A 26189-nucleotide genomic window follows, 5' to 3' on the forward strand; every position below is an offset into this window, starting at 1 on the left:
GAATCCAAGGATGAGAAATTATGTGATTTTACCAGCTTGCAATGGAGCCATGCCTAATGGGGGCTTTGGGACCAGAGAGCCTGGCTCAAATGCTAGCTCTCCACTAACAAGAAAATTATTGACCCCTCTAAGTCTGAGCAAACAGAATAATAATTTTTATAATAGCAAATGTTTATTGAACACTCGCTATATGCCAAGCACTGTTTTAAGTGCATTTCACATATTAGCCCTCAAATTCTACCTCGTAAGTCTAGCAGTTTAATTCAGATAACATCTATTAGGGCCTTAGCCCAGAGAGTTCTCAATTAAATGTATTATTTTTTGGTCAATCATGAACGAATATAAGTATTAAATAATTAATAATCTCTAAATATCAATGAAATGTATTTTAATTATTGATAAGATCAAATAAACTATTTTTTAAATTATGATGAATAAAATTCACATTTTAAAATTACACCGTGAATGAATATTCTCATGAAAGATGTTCTCAAAACATTTGTTCTTAAGCAATTGAAAGATTTAGGTGGCACTTTAAATTTCACTTCCTCGCTCTGACATTTCTGTTTCCTCTAAAGCAAAGATGGACCTTTGAGAAGACACTTAGGATCCAAAGGATATGGAATAGCCAAGTGGGAAGTCTTTCTAGCATTTTCCACTGAGTAAGCAGGTCCATAAAGCTGTCGACTTTTTCCCCCCTCTTAGGATAGGGCAGAACAAGATCTTTGTATATGTTTAGTTATTATTTATGTTTAAAATAGGTGCAAAAAATGCCCTTATAGTATAAGACTCAACATATTAATCTTTCTGTGCTATTTCCCTATATCAGAGAAGTTCAACACGGGAGAAATCTGTTAGGTAGCTGACAGTTCTCTCAGTCAGCCTCACCATGAGACAGTCTTTTTCATGGCCTTGGGAATCTTGCAGTGTGGAAGTGTCAGGGTGATGCCTTTCGGCATTTGCATCTCTGACTCTCTGCGTTTCACCTGGAAAATATGCCAGTCCAGCCCACCACTTTTCTGGAAGACCTAAGTGAATTGTGTCTGAACTCTGCCCCCACTTAGGGCTGACTTAAGACAGGAATAATTCATAAGCTCCAATCAGTGGCCGTTGTTTTCTCCTGTTGACACACAGTTTGTTGCAACCGTGATACATGTGCCTTGAATATGTTAGAATACAGAAAAGGTCCAGGGCCTAATTTCTGTGGAGTGAGCTTTGAAATGGCTAAGAAGGGATTTTTAGTCAGAGGAGTTATTAAACTGCATTGCAAAGTATTCTTAACTGGTATGTTCATTTGATGCTTCCATTTAAAACCTCTAACATTATTATGATGCAGAGTAAACGTAGTTATGTTTACAAAAATTAGAGGCACATGACGCTTCAGAAACATACCCCAAATCACACCCATCTGCAGGGGTTATGCAAGGCAGCATTGTTAAATGATTTCACTCACAGACTTGGTACCTTCAAAACCGAATTCAAAGTCCAGCTCTGAGCAGCTTGGGGCAGGAACTCAAATCTCTCTGAACCTCAAGGTCTTCATCTGCAAAATGACGATTGCCATGAAGATCCTTCTCTTTAATTCTTACCTTATAGTACTGCACTAAGGACTAAATTTAAAAGTAATAAATAAATATATGAAAAATTTAACACATTTCCCAGCACATTCTAAGCACGCAAAAAACAGTAGCTGCAACCAGTAATACTACAAAATGTTGAACTGAAGTTACACCTTAGGTCAGAATATTTGCTGAAGAAAATTTGTCTTCATCCATCTGAAATGCTTTCAATCCACTAATTTCAGGCAAAGGTTTCCAATTTTCTATTTTCCTTTGAAGTTCGTATCAAATAGTAACAATGAGAACCATGTATTGAGAGGATGACTTGTCATCTTGCATGCTGAAGTGTTTGACACTTGTCATCTCACTGAATACCCCAATGATCCCACCACCAGGTGGGTGTTACTCTCTCCATTCACGGGTGTAGAAACCTAGACTCAGGACTTTAGGCAACCACCCAAGGTCTTCCTCCTACTAATGACCAGGTTTAGATTTCAATGCAGTTAGATCACTAATGTCCAGTCTCTTAAATTCTATTCTAAATATGCTGAAAGTAAAAGTGAATGGCAGTGGAGGAGGTGGACTGAGAAGCTTTTTCTTCTTTAAATAAAGTTAGTCTAGATCAATGGTTCTCAATTTTATCTTTTTGGAATCAAAATTCCTTTGCACTCTAAAAATGTTGGGGGACCTCATGAAGCTTCTGATTGTAGGGTTTATACTTATTGATATTTTCCATATTATAAATTAAAGCTAAGAAAATTTCCACACGTAAGCGATATCATATGATATTTGTCTTTGTCTGACTTACTTGCAGAATCAAAAAAAAAATGATACAAATAAACTTATTTGCAAAACAGAAACAGACTTAGAGAACAAACTTATGGTTACCAAAGGGGAAAGGTGGCAGGGAAGGATAAATTGGGAGTTTGGGGTTGACATATCAATACTCTGTAATAACATAAATGGGAAAATAAGTTGAAAAAGAATAGATACATGTAAACTGAATCACTTTTTTGTACACCTGAAACTAACACAACATTGTTAATCAACTATACATCAATATAAAATAAAAATTATAAAAAACAGCTTTTGCTACATACTAAATTGTATTTTCAGCATATTTTGATGAAGTCTGAAGCCACATAGAAAGAAATGAAAATACTGAAACTTAAAGAAGCTATATAAAGTTATAATTCACAGAAAAAAAGCTAAGAAAATTCTAAATATGTGTAATTTTAAAATAACAGTAACAATTTAAATAACCATATTTATTATTTTAAAATTATTTTAAAATAATAACAAACACATTACATGTTAACATACATATTTTTATGGAAAATATCTATGTTTTCCGAAACAAAACACTTTAATGAGAAGAGTAATTTCATCTTACATTTTTAGCAAATCTTCTTAATATCTGACTTAAAAGAAGACAGCTAGACTCTCCTATTTGCTTCTGCAGTCAGCCTGTTACACCATCACACCTCGTGTGGACCCTGGAGAACTCCACTGAGTACTCGTGAGATAATTCGAATGAAAAGGGTGAATAAAATCTTAGTATTATAATAAGCATAGTTTGACTTCTGGACTCTCTGAAAGATCTCAGTGACCCCTAGGGGGTCCCAGATCACACTTTAAGAACCACAGTTTAGATAAAATCTTGGCATTGCCAACTTGAGTCTGCAGTGATAACTGAAGTTCGTCATTCAATTACCTTCTCATCAAAGTGTCTCTTTGTACTGTTCTGGAAAAGAATGATGAAAATTTGTCATCTCCAGGAATAATAAACATTGAGTGGGAAAAATATTTTAAAAGTAATAATATCACTTAGCTGAAACAAAAATGTTATAGAAAAATGTGTCAGACATATTTGGTTAACTCAACATGCAGAGACAAAAATTAATGTACTTTTATCTTTATAGAACAAAAGAAGACAATCCTTCACTGTGCAAATGAAATGTAATTGAAGTGTCATTCTATTTTTGTGGCATTAACCAAACTGATTAAATGTGTTATATTAATTAAGTGAAGGTAGTTGTCAAATAGTAGCAGACATGTACCTTAATAAAGCAGAGGGTACCAGGAGAGCATTGGAGATCTTATATAAGATGAGAAAAATCCTATACAATATTTGAATAGAGTTAAGGCACATCAGAAGTTGAGTCATTTGTTTGTTTATGAGATTGAATCTTCAGAATCTTTTGGCTCAGAAATGTAATTTTTCTTCACTGCTTTAAAATCAAAGCCCAGAAACAAGGCATTTGTAAATCACAGTCGGTGTTGTTCATTTATGTATTGAAATTGATTTTGCTTTACCATACTGCTTCTACAAGGGAAAGGGTTGTTGTAAGACACTTACTTATTCCTAATCATTTTAAAATTTAATATAGTATCCTAAGTGTTCTAGAAGAACTGTGCCCTATTTCACAGATATATTATCAAAGCTGAAGAACTAAAGAATCATAATTTCGGTAACAGTATTGCACCAAATGGAGAAACTACATTTTTTAATCGAAAATGTTCATATTGTAGAATGTAAAAGAGTTCCAACACTTAAATGAAGTTTGATTCCCTATTGCCAATTGAACCATACCCCAAAAAAATCACTTGACTGCAAATTATGCAAAAGTCACAGGTACACTGAAGTTTCCAGATGTTGAATTAGATGAGAGAAGAAACAACAGTATTCACTTCAATGTATCCCTCTAAACTGGATTCCTGGTTGAATATTTTACACCTTCTAGAGGTGCTGTTATCCTGGAAGTTTTTTCTAATATCCAGATGCTCTGAGGCAAACAAAACACTTACAGATTCTTCAGACAAGAGTTCCTCGTTTAAATAGAAAATCTTGCCAATAACACTGAGAAGTTTGTCTTGGTTCCCTCAGGTTCTCCGCAGCAACAGCCTGCTGGAATCTACAGACTACTGGCTGCAGAATCAGAGGACGCCCTGTCAAATTGGTTTTGTGGAAGACAAGTCTGAAAACTGCGCTTCTGTAAGTAAACACAACTCTGGGGATGCGGGCTGAGAAAGTGGGGAGTCGGGCATATGTACTCCTACCAAGGACGTAATCATTAAGTACAAGATTTGGAAAGCATCCTTTTGAAAATACATAACTGGTTTATACAGTGTTAACAAAATAACAGGCAGAAGCTCATGATTCTTCTGTTTTGCTCATTTCAACAGGTAAATTAATCTTATCATTTCTCTGAAAAGGAAAAACGATGTTTTCATTTTCAAAACTGACTGTGTAAAAGATTCAGAAATAGCATCATATGATGAGAAATAAAAGCCTATTCAAGAGCGCTCTTGGATTCTTTTCAATATATTTTATAACTCCTACTAGTAGGTATTTTTCAACATGAAAACTGTGTAAAAACGTTCTACCATTCTTATAAGTTATAGTCATTATTTGAAAACATTTTCAACATAAGAAATATACAGGCATGCTTTTTAATGTTATATACTGGATCTGAGCTTTACGTATAAAACCCTCCTTTTCAAGGGAAGAGACGTCCTTATAGATAAATATTTCTTGTGGCTTAGAATGTAAGGGCGTATTGTTGATATGAGAAATCAACAACGTGATTTCTCCTTCCTATATGAAGTAGTCTGCTTCCTATATGTTCTACAAAACTATATGTTTCATTTTAACTGCAGTCGCCTAGCTCTTATGGGGTCATGATTACAGAGACTGGGGGAGAATATTTCCAAAGAGGAGAGAAATGTAATTCTCATGACTAAGTTGAGAGCATCAGCTCTGAGCTATTCCTGGAGGTGAGTTGCATGCCAGCATTTCTGTTAAAAGGAAAAAAAAGGGGGCTTCCCTGGTGGCGCAGTGGTTGAGAGTCCGCCTGCCGATGCAGGGGACACAGGTTCGTGCCCCGGTCCGGGAGGATCCCACATGCCGCCGAGCGGCTGGGCCCGTGAGCCATGGCCGCTGAGCCTGCGCGTCCGGAGCCTGTGCTCCGCAACGGGAGAGGCCACAACAGTGAGAGGCCCGCGTACCGCAAAAAAAAAAAAAAAAGAAAAAGAAAAAGAGAAAAAGGGAAGCTGAAAATGCGATGGAGGAGCTTTTTATATATAATGAGCAGAACCAGAACTGGCAGACAGAGGATGTATAACATTTCACACTGCAGTCTCATAGCACAAGGAAAGCAGAGTCCATTCAACAGACTTAATTCAATCTCTTTGTTTAGGCAAAATGATTTTGATCCTGCTATTTTGGGGACTTTTCAATCCCTTGTCCAGAAAACCAGTTGATGCTTAAAAATCTTTGGCGAAAAACGAAAAAGGATTTAGGTGGCAAGTAATTTAACAGCGATACCTTCTTTGCAAATTTAATTCTGAGACGAGGTGGAAAATTCAGGCATTTGCTGATATGGATCTCTAATTACACAGCTTTGAATTGTAAAAGGAAGAGAAATGGAGAGTAAAAGCTATCAACATCTACACTCTAGTCAAAGTTGTCATCAAAGCGGCTCCTGTATTAAGGAGTCTGCCGTTTGGAGAAGGCACCAAAGTTGGGGCACAAAAAATGGTGTAATAAAGGGCAAAGAGGTCTTTTCTAAACTTTTTATTTTTGGAATCTATATTGCAGATCTACAATTAGAAATGGTAAATTTATAGCCAAATTTAAGATTACCATTGGATTTTCCTAAGTATAAGAAAACTCTACTCACACGCCCCCAATCCCAATGAACTCAAATTTGAACTTAAAACTGTATGACTTTCTTCCTTAATTCTTTGTCCCTTTATAGTTTCAGATGACATCAGTGAGCTTGAGCTAGCGGATTCATACTGCCCTTATGGTTCTTTCTATACTTCCCCAAAGGGGAAAAATCTAAACACAAGTAAAAGGCATACTGGAAGGTTAGTTTTCCTGCAAGAGTTTATAATAAATGAAACTGACACAAATGTTAAAAATTGTCTATGACTCTAAACTAAAAAAATTTCAGAATTCCTATGAAAAATGAACACCAATCTCTCAAAAAGTATCTTGTAGTTACTTTTTCTTAGTTTCTGAGTCCTTTCTCTCTTTCTTACTGGGCACAGATTTCTAGGGTGAGGAGAAGAAACAGAATCCAGAGCTGGACATTGCTGAGGGGAAGCTATTATCTAGAGGAAAACAGAGTTGATCAACAGCAATGCTTGACAGGACAAGGATCTCTTGATCAAAATAGCCATACACGAGGAAGGAGTCACTAAAATGATCAGGGAAAAAGTGCTTAATTCCTTTTCAAAACAAATTATCCGCAAAAGGATAACAATGAAGTTGTAATTTAAATTAAAAAAAATAGAACTGTATTTTAAAATAATATCTTCATTAAAGTTTAATTTAAAAAATTAGTCTTAGGAAATAATCCCAAATCTAAATCTATTAACAAAAAATCACAACAGATTCTGAGGAAACTGTAGCAAAGCTTTCCCATATTTTATTGCTTTATACTCTATTCATAACTCTGGGGTACCCCACTCTATGTTCATTGTTGCTTCTTTAACTCATTACTTCCTGATCAAACTTAGTAGCCAACTTTTTTATATCCAATTTTGATTGGCTTGGTATCCATCATGCTGAACTCCAAGTATCTGGATTTGCAGTTTCTTAGAAATAAGTGCCTCCGAGGACCAATGTTTTCTGAATTCAAGATGTTCATTTAGAATTTTTATTGAGGGACAATCTCAGGCATAGAAACCCTTCAGGGTGTTATGGGCATGGGTCAGTACAGCTGTTTGTTCTCAAGCATCAAACAAGCTTCAAAAATAACTTTTGGTCATTATCTCAATAAAGAACTGCTTTCATTTCACAGGTAAAATGAGGTGTCTTAGTGAAGAGCAGTTTGAAGCTGTCAGAAATGGGCACTCTGTAATGGCCTGTATGGGAAAGAATCTAAAAAAGCGTGGATATATGTATATGTATAACTGATTCACTTTGCTGTACAGCAGAAACTAACACAACATTTTTACGCGGGCCCCTCACTGCTGTGGCCTCTCCCGCTGCGGAGCACAGGCTCCGGACGCGCAGGCTCAGCGGCCATGGCTCACGGGCCCAGCCACTCCACGGCATGTAGGATCCTCCCAGACCGGGGCACGAACCCGTGTCCCCTGCATCGGCAGGCGGACTCTCAACCACTGCGTCACCAGGGAAGCCCTAACACAACATTTTTAATCAACTATACTCCTATAAAAAATTTTTTAAAATAATAAAATTTTTAAAAAAGAAATGCTATAGGCCAGCCAAACATGAAGTCTGACTTAGAAGGCCCCTGAAATTTACCCTTAAATTTTTTTCAAAAGATATCAAATATGAAAACTGTGGTTTTGTTTTTGTAAATAGAGTTCTCCAATCAAACTATACAATTTTATTTCTGATTTGCCATTCTGAGAAAAAAATCATATACCAACCTTCACCGTGTTCTTTTTTTAACCTAATTATTTAAAAGGGAAATGTGGAGGAGGATAATGAAATTGGAAGCCATTGTTCAAACCCAACAGCAGAAGCATTATCTTAGTAGAGGTCCTTAACATGAGTGGTAGGATTTGGACTTTTCAGGACCCTTGACTTTTTTAAATTAAAAACTAATTTAGGGCTTCCCTGGTGGTGCAGCTGTTGAGAATCCGCCTGCCGATGCAGGGGATATGGGTTCGTGCCCCAGTCCGCGAAGATCCCACATGACGCGGAGTGGCCGGGCCCGTGAGCCATGCCCGCTGAGCCTGCGCGTCCGGAGCCTGTGCTCCGCAACGGGAGAAGCCACAACAGAGAGAGGCGTGTATACCTCAAGAAAAAAAAAAAAACTAATATAATTACTTTTTAAGCCCCTATTGCTCTTTACTAGAATTTAATTTTTTATATTTCAAGAACCATCTTTTGGTTTAATGCTTCATTAAAATTACCTTGACAATTCACATTCTTTCTTTTTTTTTTAATTTGAACAGACATATTTTAAAAAGAAATTGAACATATAGTTTTCTTTTTTTTAAAATTGGGGTATAGTTACTATTCATAGTTACAGTCAGACTCTTTCCTTACTGATCATTTTAAGACTTTTGGCTATCATCATCCCACAAGTAAATTATAGCCTCTAGACTGCATTTTAATCGATGAATCATGGCATTTGAAAATGTGTTACATTTACCATAAATTTGTAAGTAAATGAATCAGATTCTCAAGCAGCCTTCAACATTCCATACATGATATTGTAAAACTATGAAGATATTTGACAGCTGTTCAGTGGGATCTAGTCTATTCTGAAACTTAATAGAAAAGTTAAAGAAGAGACAAACACCCCACTTGATAAGCTGGTCTATGGAAAAATTTAGATTTACATGATTAAGGAAATATATAATTATAGAACTGTGAAGAGACATTTACATTATCTAGTCCAGATATTTACCAAGTTTTCAAACAACTTTTAAAGTTTTTTTCCTTAAAAAATCAACTTTTCTACTTATTTTTTAATTCTTTAGACTTACAGAAAAATTGCATGAAGAGGGCAAAGAATTCCCAGATTCCCTAAATGCTCAAATATTACTGCATTAGCTTTACCCTCTCCTTTGTGCATGCATTCATTGATACATCTGTGTGTAAACACACATATATGATTCCTCTTTAAAACTTTTGAGAATGACATGATACCCCTTTATCTCTACATACTTCAATGTGAAATGTAAATATTTTAAACTCAGGTTGAGCCCAGAGTTGCAGAAACCCTTGTTTAGGCTACTAATTCAGTTCATTGACTTTGTTTACTGCCTCAAGGAACTACAATGTAGATCTAAGCAATATTCTTTAAATATTTATTCAACGATTTTCAAAGAGAAGCTAAATGCTGCCTGCATAAAAGTGAAAAATCAAACAATGGTGGCAGAGTCAGCCAGATTGAACAAAACAGAAGCTCTAGATAAAACAGACAAAGCAAGTCTGCACTGAGGCAGTAGAGCTGGTCCATGTGACCTCATCTCACCCTGGGCAGTAGCTCTGGACACATTTTAAAAATCCAAGAGTTCCAGAGAAAACTTTTGAGTCTCAGTCAAATGAGAGTTCCACTGAACCTTCCCAAGCTTCTAGAAGCCAATAAATTAGAAAGGACACTTTATTGGGAAGCATGACACAGAGGGATGGTAGAGCAAAGAGTCTGCCACCAAAGAAACTAGGTGGCTCTATATCCACGAAAGCCATATGGAAGAAACCAAAACCTAGAAAAGTGATCAATAAAACTGAGAAGGAGCTTTTGATAAATAATTTGAGGGCTGAACCTAAAGTGTGTGGACAAATAGTACAGTAGTAATTTGGAGGTAGGTCTTAGACCTACTCCATAACATTTATCAATGTCTTAGATCCTGAAACTATTAAAGAGAAACATTTTATAAGTTTATTTTGATGGAAAATTGAGTCCAAATTCTATCTTATAAGTTGTAGGTAAAATGTTACATAATAAAAATTAAGATCATTGACTTTGTTTACTGTCTCAAGGAATTACAATGTATATCTAAGCATATCTAAGTAAGTGGATTGAGACTTCCAACAATTTATAATAGAAATGGAAGCTCACAGTGTAATTATTAATTTAAAATATGCTTCAAAACTGTACATATTGTATATTAAACAGGACATGTTCTTAGAGGAAAACATAGGCAGACACTCTATGACATAAATCACAGCAAGATCCTTTTTGACCCACCTCCTAGAAAAATGGAAATAAAACCAAAAATAAACAAATGGGACCTAATGAAATTTAAAAGCTTTTGCACAGCAAAGGAAACCATAAACAAGACGAAGACAACCCTCAGAATGGGAGAAAATATTTGCAAACAAAGCAACTGACAAAGGATTAATTTCCAAAATATACAAGTGGCTCATGTAGCTCAATATCAAAAAACAAAAACCCAATCCAAAAATGGGCAGAAGACCTAAACAGACATTTCTCAAAAGATGATATACAGATTGCCAAGAGGCATATGAAAGGATGCTCAACATCACTAATCATTAGAGAAATGCAAATCGAAACTACAATGAGGTATCACCTCACACCAGTCAGAATGGCCATCATGAAAAAATCTAGAAACAATAAATGCTGGAGAAGGTGCGGAGAAAAGGGAACACTCTTGCACTGTTGGTGGGAATGTAAATTGATACAGCTACTATGGAGAGCAGTATGAAGGTTCCTTAAAAAACTAAAAGTAGCACTACCATATGACCCAGCAATCCCACTACTGGGTATATACCCAGAGAAAACCATAATTCAAAAAGTCATGTACCGCAATGTTCATTGCAGCTCTATTTACAACAGCCAGGACATGGAAGCAAGCAACCTAAGTGTCCGTCGACAGATGAATGGATAAAGAAGATGTGGCACATATATACAATGAAATATTACTCAGCCATAAAAAGAAACAAAATTGAGTTATTTGTAGTGAGGTGGATGGACCCAGAGTCTCTCATACAGCGTGAAGTAAGTCAGAAAGAGAAAAACAAACACCGTAAGCTAACACATATGTATGGAATCTAAAAAAAGAAAATGGTTCTGATGAACCTAGGGGCAGGACAAGAATAAAAACAGAGATGTAGAGAATGGACTTGAGGACACGGGGAGGGGAAAGGGTAAGCTGGGACGAAGTGAGAGAGTGGCATTGACATATACACACTGCCAAATGTAAAATAGGTAGCTAGTGGGAAGCAGCTGCACAGCACAGGGAGATCAGCTCAGTGTTTTGTGACAACCTAGAGGGGTGGGATTGCGGGGTGGGATAGGGAGGGTGGGAGGGAGATGCAAGAGGGAGGGGATATAGGGATATATGTATATGTATAGCTGATTCACTTTGTTGTACAGCAGAAACTAACACAAATTGCAAGGCAATTATACTCCAATAAAGATGTTTAAAAAACAAAACAAAACAGGACATGTTAATGGATTGAATGAAGGAAAGATAAGTCAAGGATAAGTCCTACGATTTTGGCATAAGCTCCTAGGTGGATGGAAGTTTCATTTACTGTGATGGGGAAGACTGAGCCGGGGGGGGGGGGGGGGGGGCGGAAACTGGTTGGAGGTAGGAGGAGGGGGTGATGCTGGGTGTCTCTTACTCATTCAAGTGGAAATCCAGCCTGGTAGCTGGATTACAAGTGGGAGTTTTTGGCAAGATCAGGAGGAGAGAGAAGAGATTTGAGGGTCTTCAGGGTGACCCTCAGAAAGTAGAGAAGATCAGTCACACCAGGAAGAATGTGTGGATGAAGAAAGGAGCTTCGGTGCTTTGTGACCGCCTGGAGGGGTGCGATAGGGAGGGTGGGAGGGAGGGAGACGCAAGAGGGAAGAGATATGGGAACATATGTATATACATAACTGATTCATTTTGTTGTAAAGCAGAAACTAACACACCATTGTAAAACAATTATACTCCAATAAAGATGTTAAAAATATATATATTATTAGAAAAAAATTATACTTCAATTTTTTTTAATTTAAATAAATATTTAGTAAATATATGTATATCTTTGCACATTTTCAAGTTAACATAAATATTTTATCAAATGTTTGATTATTTTTGCAAGAGGTAGGATTTCTAGTATATTGCAAAAATTGGTATTAAAACAATCTCCTATCTCAAATGTTTAAAAAAAAAAAAAAGAAAGGAGCTTATAACTGAGAGCTGGGGTCCTGATAAGCGCACATACAGGGATCTCTATCTTTCAGGGTCCCCTCAAAAGCAAGAGATTATTCGTTAAGCGCGTGAGTCGAGTTTCAAGTACACAATGAAGTATTTTAGTGGTATTTTTGCCACTAAAAGTACAGACAGATGAATAGACCTGAGTGTAATTTTAAACCTGGGTGTTCAAACCATTTTTCAAATTTTTTAAAATTCCTTTTGACAGAAGAATGCATTATTATAATAGCTCAGATTTGGTTTGAGTTTCCATTTTCATACAATTTCTGCAATTACGGCAAATTTCCTTTGAGTTGAAAGCCAATCAGTCGAGAAAAACCAACAGCAATAAACAGTGTTTCTCATTAAAGTACCTTTAAGCTTCAAGGATGTTGACTACATAATTTAGATATCTTTTTAGCAGAATTGTTTGGTTTAACTTGTCTTTCTTAATCCATTTTTCCAAAGTCCCAGGAAAACTAGTTAGAAGTAATAGCATTAATTTTTTTTTCATAACTTAGAGACTGAAGTTTAAAAACAAATAAATAAGAGGAAGAAATACAAAAGTGGGCCTGGCTAATGACCACCATAGGATGTCTGTTTTCAGTTCCAAGCCTCTGGAGTACTATTTCCTCTCTTTTATAACAATGAGACAAGCTCACCCTAAGCCTTTATTAGGAAATGAGAAAGTGCTGCAAGCAGAATTCCTGCCCTTCCATCCTTGGATATTACACTCTTTTGAAGGCCAGAGACAGCCCTCACTGTATATTCCAGACAGTACCTGGCATGTCCGCTGGTCCATAGCATCTGTGATGTTGGTGGAATTTAATTGGATTATCTGGAGTCATTCAATGTACTTGCCAGAAGCATCTGAATTGGCTGAAAGGAGTGAAGGAAACTTTGCCCATTGCTAAGTTATGCCTCAGGCTTGCTTTAATAGTATACAATGTGTTTAGCAGACAGTCTGTCAGCAGTGAGTAGGATAGTTTTGCTAAGTACCCAGGGATGAATTCTTCTGGGAGGGTCTCTCAACCTTCAGCACCATTGCCCTATTAAGCTTGATAATTCTTTGTCGCAGGGGCTTTCCTGTTCATCATAGGCTATTTAGCAACATCCCTGGCCTCTACCCACTAGATGCCAGTAGCACCTACTCTCCAGTTGTAACAACCAAAAATGTCTCCAGGTATCACCAACTTCCCCTGGCTGGGGAAGGTGGGCAAGGGGCAGCATCACACCCAGTTGCAACTGCTGCTCTCAAGTTTCTGAAATTTTAATCTCTAGTCTCCCCTAAGGTACCTCCTATTCATGTGTTTCAAACTGAGCTGCCGCCTCACTCTTGCACAGACATGGAAAGGAAACAGCCTCTGCTTCCCCCAAAAGATCCCAGTCCTCTTGTAGCTCTCATCAAAGGCCATGTGCACTAGGAGGAAGGACTGAAAGTGAAAGGCTCACGAGACAGTCAAAGCCGCTTCAGGACACCTGCCTGTAGGTCAAGATCAATTAGTTTATGGCCCTAGCTTCTACCACAAAACAGAATTCAGTACCACTTGGACGTCCCAGGCAACCAGTTTTTAGACTGGGATGTATCATTTTTACTTATAACTTATTTTCTTTCTTTTATCAAATATAATGCAATTTCAAAACAGAACATTTGAGAGCAGTAAGAAAGAAAAGCTCCCTAACTCTACTAGTTAAAGGATCTACTCTTGACACTGGTTATTTCCTTCCACACTTTTCCCCACAAGCTAAAAAGATCAGGCATGTCAATTCACCTTGATTTCAAATGCTAATACAGGTCTTGTGTTGAAGATCTTCTAATATTTCAAAATAAGTCAGAAATCTAGTTTTCTACCGGAAATCTGATTTCTAAATGTTGGTCAGCAATAAAATTTTCTTTCAAAACAGACCACCCGTATCAGATGGAATCAGCTCGTGGGACTCGTTTCTGACATCTGTCATTTCACCTTGTGTCCACCTGGCCTCATTCTTGTTACCTGCTAACTTCTATTTGCATTTGAATTTAGGATCCCTGTCACTAAACAATCTCTTAAGTGCTTTCCAGCTCAAAAATTGTATGAGTCCAGGACCAAGTACATTACTAGAACTTCCTTTCTCATTACCTGAATTAGCTTATCCAAAATGTTACCACTCTCCACAAGCAGACAATACCACCCTCTGTGGCCTTATTCTCAGAGGATGATTTAGAAAATACAGTCTTACCTAACCTGGAATATAAAGGACAGTGGACATGAATTATACCAATTTATTTATATGTGTATATAAATATATAATGTGTATTCTATTGAAATATATATATAAATACACATTACATATATACACTATATACACATTATATATATTATATATATATATATATATATTTCTGTTGAAATGTTGTTCTGGTAAGTAAGCAATTGACTTCATGAAGACCTAACAAAGAAAAAATGGTCCAAAAGATAAAAATCAATCCTGTAAGTACATTTGCACCCAAACATCCAATTCAAGGTCCTCCACCGTCTGCCCTTTCCAAATTTGCCTCTCAGTCAGCCCTCACTTTCCCTCACCACCCTTTCCCTGGGTTCATTAGAATACTTGCCATTCTTCAAACACCTATGTCCCTTTGCCCATTCTGTTTCTGTACCCCAGGCTGCCCTGGAACCAGCCTGCTGCCTCAAAAATTCTTACAGACTTGTCAGTCAATCTGTGTTTATACAAAACAGTCATTTCAAATTTTTTGTCAACTTTTAATCATTACTTATTCAGGACAATTTGGGGGAAAATATTGCATTATGTCTTTCAGATTAATTCCTGGGGGACTTAACTGTAATTTCCTGCATTACTGACTTCACTGGGAACTGACAGTTAGTTTGTCAATTATTTCAATATTGTATTCCTTCAAAATTGCTTTGTCTTAAAAGAGAACAAATGTCATCATTCTTAATGAAAGTACTCTTCTCCACAGCATTCTTACGTGTACACATATATTTACATATATACTTCTCCTTCCTTAAAAATACTTATGTTACTCCAAATCCTCTTTAAAAAGCAAATATTAAAACAAGCAAAACACTTCCTTTGACCCTAGCTCCCTGTGAAACCACTCATCCTATGTTCCTTCTTCTCTTGACCACCAGACTTAAAAACTAACAAAAAGTGTATTGTCCCTGGCTAGTATCTGGCTACTATCTGGCTACTATCTGGCTATCTTACCTTTCTGCTGAAATTGCTCTTATTTGTGACAGCAGATCCACTAACATGTTGTCACTGCTTATGTTCCTAAGGTTTGAGCAGAACACTAACTAAACATATACCCCCCCAGCTTCTGAAGACTGGCTATTTTTTCCATGGCTTCAGGAACATCATTCTCTCTTTTAATTATTTCCTTACCTCTAGGATCATTTCTTCTTTGTCCTATTCCTGGACTTCTGCTCCCCACAACCTTGCACTTAAATGTGGCTTTTCCCAAAGGTCTTTGCAAAAGCCTCTCACTGGATCATTCATCCTTACCTCATGGCTTCAGCCACATTTTTATACCAATGACCACCATCTGAGGACTACAGACTTATTTCTAAGTGCCTGTTAGATACACCCACCTGAAAATCTAAAAAATAACACATAGTCAACATAACTTGGGTATTATCCAAAAATATGTTCCTCCTCCCAAAATTTCTATTGATGGTTGTGTAATCTACACCTTTTCCCAAGCTATAATCCTCCAAATCACACTCATCTTATTTTTCTCCCTCACGCTTCATCTCTAACTGGTTATCAAAAGTTGCTTTTGGGCTTCCCTGGTGGCGCAGTGGTTGAGAGTCTGCCTGCCGATGCAGGGGACACGGGTTCGTGCCCCGGTCCGGGAAGATCCCACATGCCGCGGAGCGGCTGGGCCCGTGAGCCATGGCCGCTGAGCCTGCGCGTCCGGAGCCTGTGCTCCGCAGCGGGAGAGGCCACAGCAGTGAGAGGCCCGCGTACCGCAAAAAAAAAAAAGTTGCTTTTATTTTTCAGTTCTGGCTGTGCCTTTTCAGCCCCACTGTCACTATTTTATTGTTTAATGCCCCACATATTTCTTCTAAATATTTAATGTGCAAAAAGCTAAAGCAAACACAGAAAGCAAAAATCAAAAAAACAAAGAAGTCCTTAGCAACCTTAAAAGTCCACTGATATCTTGGTATCTTTTTCTCCTGAATTCCTTTGTAGCGTCAAATGTCTAGACTTACTTTAAGGTTCCAGTGGTACAAATAATTACATTACCAGTCCCCTACTCCCACCCTCAGCGTCATATAATTCCTCCAGGGACTGCTGAGTCAATTCAGTAGCTAATTCAAGACCATGACTCTAATTTTTAATTGAATTAAAGATGAATTCCAAGGGAATATGAATATGATTCACCACTGTTATCCTAGTTTTTAAAGTACTATGCTAAATGACAGGCCAATGAAGAAGCACTTTGACATTGGTACTATTTGACACTGGGAACACAATCACAGTATGGATTTGACAGAGCCTAGCGGTAGCACCAAAATAAAATAGCTCTTGGTGAGTGTATTTACATCACATGTTAAACAAACAAAATGTACTAGAGTTCTCCTATTCTGCCAAGCTAAGTGACTAAAGTTCCATTGGTGAAATTGCAGAGCCCAAGAGCTGGAATAAACCTGAGAGGATATATTGTTCACTCCATTCACTTTTCAGGTGAGAAAACAAAATAGCAATGAGGAGGAAGATTGCTTAAAGCCACAGATTAAATTAATAGCAAAGCCAGGGCTTCCCTGGTGGCGCAGTGGTTGAGAGTCCGCCTGCCGATGCAGGGGACACGGGTTCGTGCCCCGGTCCGGGAAGATCCCACATGCCGTGGAGCGGCTGGGCCCGTGAGCCATGGCCGCTGAACCTGCGCGTCCGGAGCCTGTGCTCCGCAACGGGAGAGGCCACAACAGTGAGAGGCCCGCGTACAGCAAAAAAAAAAAAAAAAAGCTTGTTAAATAGCATTGATTTTTCAACTTTAAGGAATATAATTTCATCATCAGCCCACAAAATAGACCGTGAAATGTTACCCTTGATACTGCATGAATTGATTCACAATATAGTTGTTGGCTGGAAGCTACTTAGACATTAAATGAGGTCTGGCAAAGGATGATAAAAGTCAAATAGCTAAAACTGAGTCGTTCTCTCTAGTACTGACTGCATAGCAAACCCAGTTGTCTATTTATGTCACTCATTTGTTCCAATAAATTATATTATCAACCTACAAGAGAATTTAGTCATGTATCCTTGAAATCACCAGAATTTTGTGTATTTTCTATCATGGATAGATATATCTATATCAAAGAAAATTCTCTGGTCACTGCAATTTTCATCTAATAACATTAATAATATGAGGCTGGTGCAGGCTACAAAAACTGATATTAAAATTAAGGGCCATACTTTACTTATCACAACAAATTCTCAAGTGACTTGCCTATGTGACCTCAAAGGTTCCTTCCAATTTTGAAGCCTCTTTTCAAATGCTTATTCATTGTTCTTGACAGTCCAGTATTGGAAGAAAGTGATATTTTGCTTGATTAGTGAAAGCAGCATAATTTTCCTACCTTTACTTTTTTGCACTGACCTTCAGTGTGGTGTTCTATTAACTCAGCAGAGCGTTGCTGTTCTAATGTTTTAGTCTGTGAAAGCACATTCCGGCTGAATTTCTTAAGAGGCAAAGAACTAGGGATGTATATTTGGTTTACGTTAGTAACTGCAAAGGGAATTCATCAATCAGTGTCACAGGCTTTGAGCTATTCTTATGACAACTCAATTTTACTATTTTTTTTTTCCTTCAGTAACTTTGTCTTAAAGATGCCCTCTTCCCTCTATCCATCACAACCCTTTCTCACGCTTCTTATGGGCAGAGATCTCTTTGATCTAAAGAGAAGTTATTCGAAAGTGGGAAAGCAAAGAATTGGACTTGAGCCCTGTTCATGTGCCTGGAAACTGTAGGGAGAATTGATTTGCTTAGGCAAAGTCCACTTAGGTTTTTAGTTTATGAAAGCACTTTTCACAACTAATCAATGGTGAACATTTTAGAAACTCCCTAAAATGAAGCCCCACAAGACATTTCAGATGACACAAAAATATGAATTCCTGTGGTACATGAAAATTTACATCACATCATTTGTTTGAAAACAAAACCAAAAATATGAGTAGCTTATAATTAATAATATTTATGTATGAATATTTTAAAAATGTGATACTAACAGACTGATGTTTTCTTTTTTTCTTTTATTTATTTTTTAATAGATCTTTACTGGAGTATAATTGCTTCACTATACTGTGTTAGTTTCTGTGGTATAACAAAGCGAATCAGCCATATGCATACACATGTCCCCATATCCCCTCCCTCTTGAGCCTCCCTCCCAGCCTCCCTATCCCAACCCCGTAGGTCAAAGACTGACATTTTCTTAGTGTGTTGATGGTTACGAGAAAAATTCATGCAGGCTTTAAGCCCCTTTCAAATCAGCTGTGCAGACATTTACTTGCCTTCTTATTTGTAGTCCTACTATTATTAATGTCATCTCTTGTTTAAATTTTTTTTATTTTTAATACTAATTATCCATGCCAGGAAGCCATTAATAATACACGCTGCCCATGCAAGATGAAAAGGGCAAATAATAATATTTCACCGAGTTTTTACAGAAACCCTATGAAATAGCCAGAGAAGGTATTATAAGTAAAGAGAGGTGTGTGAGTGTCGAAAGGTTAAATGTTTGACCAGGAACATAGAGTGATGGAGTTATTGCCTGAAATCAGGTCTTCCAATTACATTTGCCAAGCAACAATTAACTGGGAAAGTAAAGTCTTATGATTTCATATCCTTAATTTTCTAGAGAAGCAATTGACAAAATACAGTCCTCAAGCCAAATCTGGCCCACTGTCTGTTTTTGTAAATAATTTTATTGAGACACAGTCACGTCCATTCTTTTATGTATTGTCTATGGCTGTTTCCCCACCATCACAGAAGAGGTGAGGAAATGCAGCAAAGACTTTTGCAAGATAAATACTGCTGCTTTGCATTATTGGTTTAGTACGGATAAAAACAAGACTATTTCTGTTCTATCTGAGGAATCTCTCAGGTCTGTTATACATCAAGTATTTGAAGGATATTACTTTTCACCATCAAGACTTTAATTCATTGATCTCTGCTTCCCATTACTTAAAACCATGAAATGTTCTGAAATTTTTATCAAAATGACATTTCCATGACTGTTTCCCACAAACTCGCTTATTCTTGTTTCACTTTAGTGTAGCCTTTTTGTGCCTGACCTCTTAGTGGCTTCCAACTTAACTACTCAAAGTGTTCTAAGAAATTACATGTTTCATAGCATTTTCTCCTGACTTACATTTGAGAATTAGACAGAAATATTGCCTTTTCTTTTCCCTCTGAAGAGTAATCTGGCATCTTTTAGGAGAACAATATTGCTTCCTGCATAAATCTAGCTTTTGTTTTTCTCAAAGCTGTAGTTACTGATCGTATTTTTAGTTCTGTAAACATTAATTTACCATCCCATTTTACTGTAGCCTGTTAATCACAACCTACCAGCAGTCACAAAAGCCATGGTCATGGTCTTTGAGAAATATTTGATGTGTGCTGGGCAATTCAGAAAAAAGAACAAACACTGGTCAGCTCTTTAGAAAAGGAAAGCAAGTCCTTGGTAATTCAAAGAGGGTGTGATCAGAGGATACATTTCCCTATTTCTGGGCCTCAGATTTCATGAAGTAAGTTAGCAGGGGCATACGCATACACACCTGAGCCCTACCTAAGTCATTATTAATTTGAAAACCAGACATATCTGTGTGTACCAAAAGACAATGTACTAAAAGGTTACTACATCCATGGCATAAGAGAAAAAATGCAGGTGTTATAGAAACCTTTTCACCTTTGAGATCCATTTTATTGATGATATTCTGTAATTTGAATTTACTTCCATAATTACGTGCTTCCTACCTTAATGAGCGTTGTGCTACTCCCTGGAACCACAGTGGTGACTGAGATAGACATAGTCTCTGCCCTCCTGGATCCAAAATTTTCTTGGCCTTGGAATAGAATGGCCTCATTTTTTATGATAACATGTGTTATAACATGCTGAACAGAAACTGACTGGCAGGAATACTTGTTGAAAGAAAGAGAAAGAGAGAAAGAGAAGGAAGGAAAGAAGGAGGGTTGGAAAGAAGGAAGGAAGGGAGGGAGGGAGGGAGAGAGAGAAAGGAAATAAAGCAGTCAGGCAGGCTCAAATAAAATGAAGGCAAAGTCATATACTATAGGGGGTACTTCTGAAGACGTCAATAACTCAAGATTAACTTCTCATGGACATTAACATAGAATATAGATAATGGATGTGAGATTATATCAATTACCCCATTATAGAACATTTTTTACATTTCAATGCACTTTTTAATCACAGCATGTATTTACAGTAATTTTTGCATTGCTAACACCTCTTTTCAAACGGTCAAAAACTACCACCTGCCTCAGTGCAGACCGTTGCTTGGCTTGAGGTCATAGGGGCACATTATAGAAATTTCAGCCTTAAGGTTAATCTCCAGAAGTTTATCTTTGTCCAGCTGTAGCGTCATTTTTGCAAACTGAACAAGATGTCTGCCTTGATTTTTTTCCCTAGTTTTCTTAACATTGTCTCTACTATTTCATAGAGCTGTTCTCTCCTAAGTTAACTATACGTCACTGGAAATGGTCCTCTGGTCTTTCCCATGACACCACATCACTGTTAACTTCAGATTCAAAGGTATTAATTTTATGCAAAAAAAGAAAAAGATTTTAGATGATGGTAGGAGTACCTGCTAAAGTAACATATATCAGAATCACTCCCAGAGTGGCTAAGAATTATCTTCTCTGGTCGGTTTGTGTTATCGTGAGAATTCATCATGGCAGAACGGATCATTCTGTCGCTCCAGACAGCTCTACTAGCCGAGAAACATGCTCTCTTTTGCAAGGGTGCAGAAATGAGTGTGACTTGTCTCTGTCAGAGCAATGTGCAACCTAGAAACTAGAAATGGTGTGCTCATCACAGCCCTGGGATCTGAGTCTACTGCCCACGCACAATGTGGGACTCAGGGTGGCACCAGCTGGCCTGGAAGGCATTTTCTCTGGAAGGTGGAGGGGAACTTTGCATGGACAGATTCAAACAGGTCGACTGTGGTTTTAAGGGGACAGAGGGTCCCCTTGGATAACCTTTTTAAAAAAGGATAAACTTCCAAGAGACACAAATGATCATTTTCTAGAAAATGAATTACCTTGTGTCAAGGTGAGACCCACGGGAGAGAGACAAGAATGGAAGGTGCAAAAAGGATGCAACCTCTGCATGATGACGAGGTCAGCTGTGAGCATTGGGATCACAGTCTTGGAAGTTTCTGGACACGGGCATATTTCAGCTGGAGGTTAAACCATATTTCATTAGAAAATCAATTGGGGACAAAATGCAAGGGAAAACATGAGATAAATGAAAAAGAACCACTTGGAGCTTCTCTGGATTTTATTTAATTGCCTAATTACTAGAAAAAAAAAGTTAAGCATACTTCTTTCCTTCTTTCTGGCACTACTACAGGTTTTTTTTTGTTCTTAGCCTCTAAAGGCATATTTAAGTTCTGCTGTGAATTATGCCCTTCCAACCTAAGCAGCAGGGGCCTCCTGGGATAAAGGATGCTATCTGAAGCTTCACGCCTCTGCTCCTGAGCCCCTCCAGCATGTATCATTCTGACTCAAAAGTCTTTACACAAACTATTCACACTTCTCCAAACCCTCTCTCCCCTACTTTGGTGGCTAATAAGCTCTTCATTATTCATGTCTCAGCTTAGTCAGCGTCTATCTCTCTCTCCCTGAAAGGCTTCTGGAACTTTGAGGTCTGCAACTGTACCTTCTACACCCATGTATCGTCACCCAGTACTATTCCTGGTACTTAGTTGACTCACAGTGAGAATTTTGAGTGCAAGTAAGGAAGTCATCTCTATAGTCTGGGGTTGGTTTACTCAGGGACAGATTCCTCCTGAGGGTCCCCTGAGGCAGCTTTGCCACAGATCCAAAGAGCATTCCTTCCTCAAATCAATATACTGCCTCTCTCCGGAGAACTATTATAATAACCCTACTTGGGCTTCCCTGGTGGCGCAGTGGTTGAGAGTGCGCCTGCCGATGCAGGGGACACGGGTTCGTGCCCCGGTCCGGGAAGATCCCACATGCCGTGGAGCGGCTGGGCCCGTGAGCCATGGCCGCTGAGCCTGCACGTCCGGAGCCTGTGCTCCGCGACGGGAGAGGCCACAACAGTGAGAGGCCCGCGTACCGCAAAAAAAAATAATAATAATAAAAATAACCCTACAATTACGCTATAACTAGAAAGTAAATGGTATCCCTTGGAATTATACTACAGGACACACTTGAACAACCATATCAACAGTCTTAACAGGAATCACAAACAAAATTAGGGGAGGGGGGCAAAATGAAATAACTGAAAAATCACTGCCAGAAATTAGAATTCTCCTTTGATCATATTTCTTCTTTTGGCAGTTAACCTCTGTACTCCCATTTGTAGCCAAACTTTTGAAATAGTTTAGACTCATCTCTTCAGCCCTCAGCACTCCATGGATAATGTTCTTTGCCAAGTTTATCAAGGACCAATAGACCATTTTCAGTATTTACCTTTCTTGAACTCTTGGCAATGCTGGTACCTCCTTTCTTGAATGAGTGTCTGTAAGGACTGTGAAAGCTGAGATTTTGTCCTACTTTCAAGCTGACTGTTACTGTTAAATGACTGCTTAGAAAAGACATGAGATTTCTGGGTCAGAGAAAAAGTACTTTATTACTCACAGCACAGCAGTAGCCAGAGTCAGTATGTTTATGTTTGTGTCAGTTTTTCTTTCTTTTTTTTTTTGCGGTACGCGGGCTTCTTACTGTTGTGGCCTCTCCCGTTGCGGAGCACAGGCTCCGGACGCGCAGGCTCAGCGGCCATGGCTCACGGGCCCAGCCGCTCCACGGCATGTGGGATCTTCCCGGACCGGGGCACGAACCCGTGTCCCCTGCATCGGCAGGCGCACTCTCAACCACTGCGCCACCAGGGAAGCCCTGTGTCAGTTTTTCTTGCCTCCCAAGAACCACAGGGACGACACAGGTGGGTCCCAGGTATATGCCATGCACACAGTGAGTTTGCATCACAACCAAGGTATGCTGAGCGTGGAGAATCCGCTGATTTTATAGTGAGCCGCAAGCAAGCTTACTCTTTGTTGGTGGGGAAGGGAGACATTACTTCATCTTTTGAGATTGCTTTCTACAAACACAAGACTGTGAAATGGCCCTGGGAAAGAGCATTCGGGGCCTTGCATTTTTGGTGTAGCCAGCAGGAGCGCACAAGGATGCTCAGGGCTCATGGTGGATCACCTCTGCCAACACTGTCTTCTGTCAAGCTCTGTAGCCCCACACTTTCCTGGTTCTCAGGCGACCCAGTTCTCTTACTCTCCCCCTATGTGAGCATTTTAATGAGTTCTCTGTTGGTCCCTCCTTTCTTCTTGTTCTGCATACTCTTCCTCTTCATGATCTCGTGCTTTAATTAACATCTGTATCAGGGAACACAAACTCAAATGCCTACAGGGGTGAGGCAGGTAATGTAAATGAGTGACACACACCAGGAGGAAAGCCAGCATCTGCCAGAAATAGAATCACCTGCCATTCATTTTTACTGAACAGAGAGAAAGATACTTAATACAAACAGGATTGATACTGAAAATAACTTTAAAGTCAAAATTTTTTAACTATATACTCTAAAAATAGAAACATTGCATTACTACATTTTTATATCGTGAGTTATTAGAACTTGATCTGAAACTAAACATCTGGAACTTTTTCTTCTACACAAGATGTCAGTGGCAGGCTTTACATTTCAGTTTACAATGTGCAAGACCAAGTTCAGTCATGGCTCCTCTAGCTGAGTGTGATATCTACTTTTATTGCTTTCCATAATGGAAAACAGCTGTTCCCAAACACAGGTACTGCCAAGGCTGGATACACCTGTGCTTCTTATACTTTAGGTAATTCCATCTTGGAAAGATAGAATTACTGTGTCCCAAAGTCATCATTTTTAGATTCCAGTACTTATGATTTTATGATTCTGTATTTCAGTAATATCCAATTCTTCCTTCACAATTGGAAATATTAAGAAAGAGAAATTGAGCAAAATTAATTAAATTTACTTGCAGCTTAACATCAACCAGAGAAATCTTTTTAAACATCAGTCTTCAAAACCATGGTGTGAAGAATGTGGTTCCGTTTCATTTGGGAAACTGATTTTAGCATATAAAAGTGGGCCAGGGCTTCCCTGGTGGCGCAGTGGCTGAGAGCCCGCCTGCCGATGCAGGGGACACGGGCTCATGCCCCAGTCCGGGAAGATCCCACATGCCGCAGAGCGGCTGGGCCCATGAGCCATGGCCGCTGAGCCTGCACGTCCGGAGCCTGTGCTCCGCGACGGGAGAGGCCACGACAGTGAGAGTCCCGCGTACCGCAAAAAAAAAAAAAAAAGTGGGCCAGTTTATTCCTTCCCAAATGGCATCTGCAAATACCTACTTTCAGGATTACTGGAGCAGTGAAATCGTGCATTTTGGTAGCTATCCAGTGATTGGAAGAGTTGTACTGGCAACTTAAATGGCCAAATCTTTAACACAGTCATGAACCCATGAATAAGTCGATGTTTTGAACAGTTAAACTTCTCAGCACTTTGTCATATGAAGCCATCAGAACCATGTAGTACTGCATGTCCAGTTCATTCAGAAATCTCATCTTGACTCAAGCAATGGGAGCTTATTGAGTTGATGGAGTTAATTGCAATGTTCATAACGTCATCTAGTGTTAACTTCTTAACCAAAACAGACAAACAAAAACTAGTTCATAATGTACTACATGAACTAAAATTCTACATTCTTGAAAAACGTTACCACCTGGTATGTTAGTTTTCTAATGTCTCACCAGTTTTGACTAGTCTACAATAAGCTGTTCAACTTCTCTCAGTAAAGTAGCTCATTTCCTGGTATTATGCCGTCAGGAGAACTATATCCAAAAGTTCTCCGTAAAATCAAAATGATCAATACCGAGAACAAATAGAATTAACTGGTTGGTACTACATAGACAGATAGATAGATACATAGACAGATAGATAGATAGATAGAAATCAATCTGTGCTTTGAGCAGATGCCACAAATAACTTTTTCCATGTAAATTATATAGTAAAATAGCTGTCCTTCAGCATGCCAAGCAACATTATTTCCAGCTAGACTTCTGTTTGTAAAACTTGTTTCTGTTCAGAACACATGATTTCTGCTACACTCAATAGACTATTTAATAAACCTGTCATCTGTAAAAAGCAATTGCCCAGACAAGTTATTTCCCCTAATGCGTAACTAATTCCACAGAAGCATCAGTTATTTTACTCACATCCAAAGCAAATGCCTTAAAAATTTCAGTGCGTTTTAACAGATCACCAGTTGTTTCATCATGCATCTTTTTTTATACCTGTGTAGCTCTTTATGATGGATGTTTCATAATATTATTTTATCATTTTGTTTTGTTTCTTTTAAACACGGATATACTCTGCATATCAAACATGGATCTAGCACTAACTTCCACAAAGAAATGGGCTCTCTACCATTTTTCTTAAAACTCACAGTCTTGGCATTTTTATTTCCCCACTTTTAATAAAGACATGGGTACAGAGATAATTTTCTCTACTCTTAAAAAAATTACCATGCAAAAACCAATGACATGGCGTTTACCATGCTACCTCACTGTTCAGGATACAATAGGAAGTGATGGAAGACTCGCCACACTTAAAAGGATCTGGGGGAGACTGTCATATGGAAATGAAAGCTTTTGTCCCAGAGATTCTCTAGAGGTTGGAAATCCAGAGTTTTTATGAGAAATCACTCAATTGTTTCGTGTTACTTTGAGTTCACTTAAAATACTACCAA

At 38.3% G+C, this 26189-nt stretch overlaps 1 protein-coding gene across 3 annotated transcripts in view; it reads left to right on the forward strand.

Moving 5' to 3' along the window:
• The window catches only part of SPHKAP (SPHK1 interactor, AKAP domain containing), a 123507-nt gene that overhangs the window by 41009 nt on the left and 56309 nt on the right, over positions 1-26189 (forward strand). For all 3 annotated transcript variants that reach the window (XM_060301757.1, XM_060301756.1, XM_030855375.2), the window contains exon 3: positions 4447-4554. In XM_060301757.1, coding sequence (XP_060157740.1) covers positions 4447-4554 — 108 coding nt within the window. The remainder of the gene's footprint in view (positions 1-4446; positions 4555-26189) is intronic.

This window comes from Globicephala melas, chromosome 7, assembly GCF_963455315.2.
Source record: "Globicephala melas chromosome 7, mGloMel1.2, whole genome shotgun sequence".
NCBI lineage: Eukaryota > Metazoa > Chordata > Mammalia > Artiodactyla > Delphinidae > Globicephala > Globicephala melas.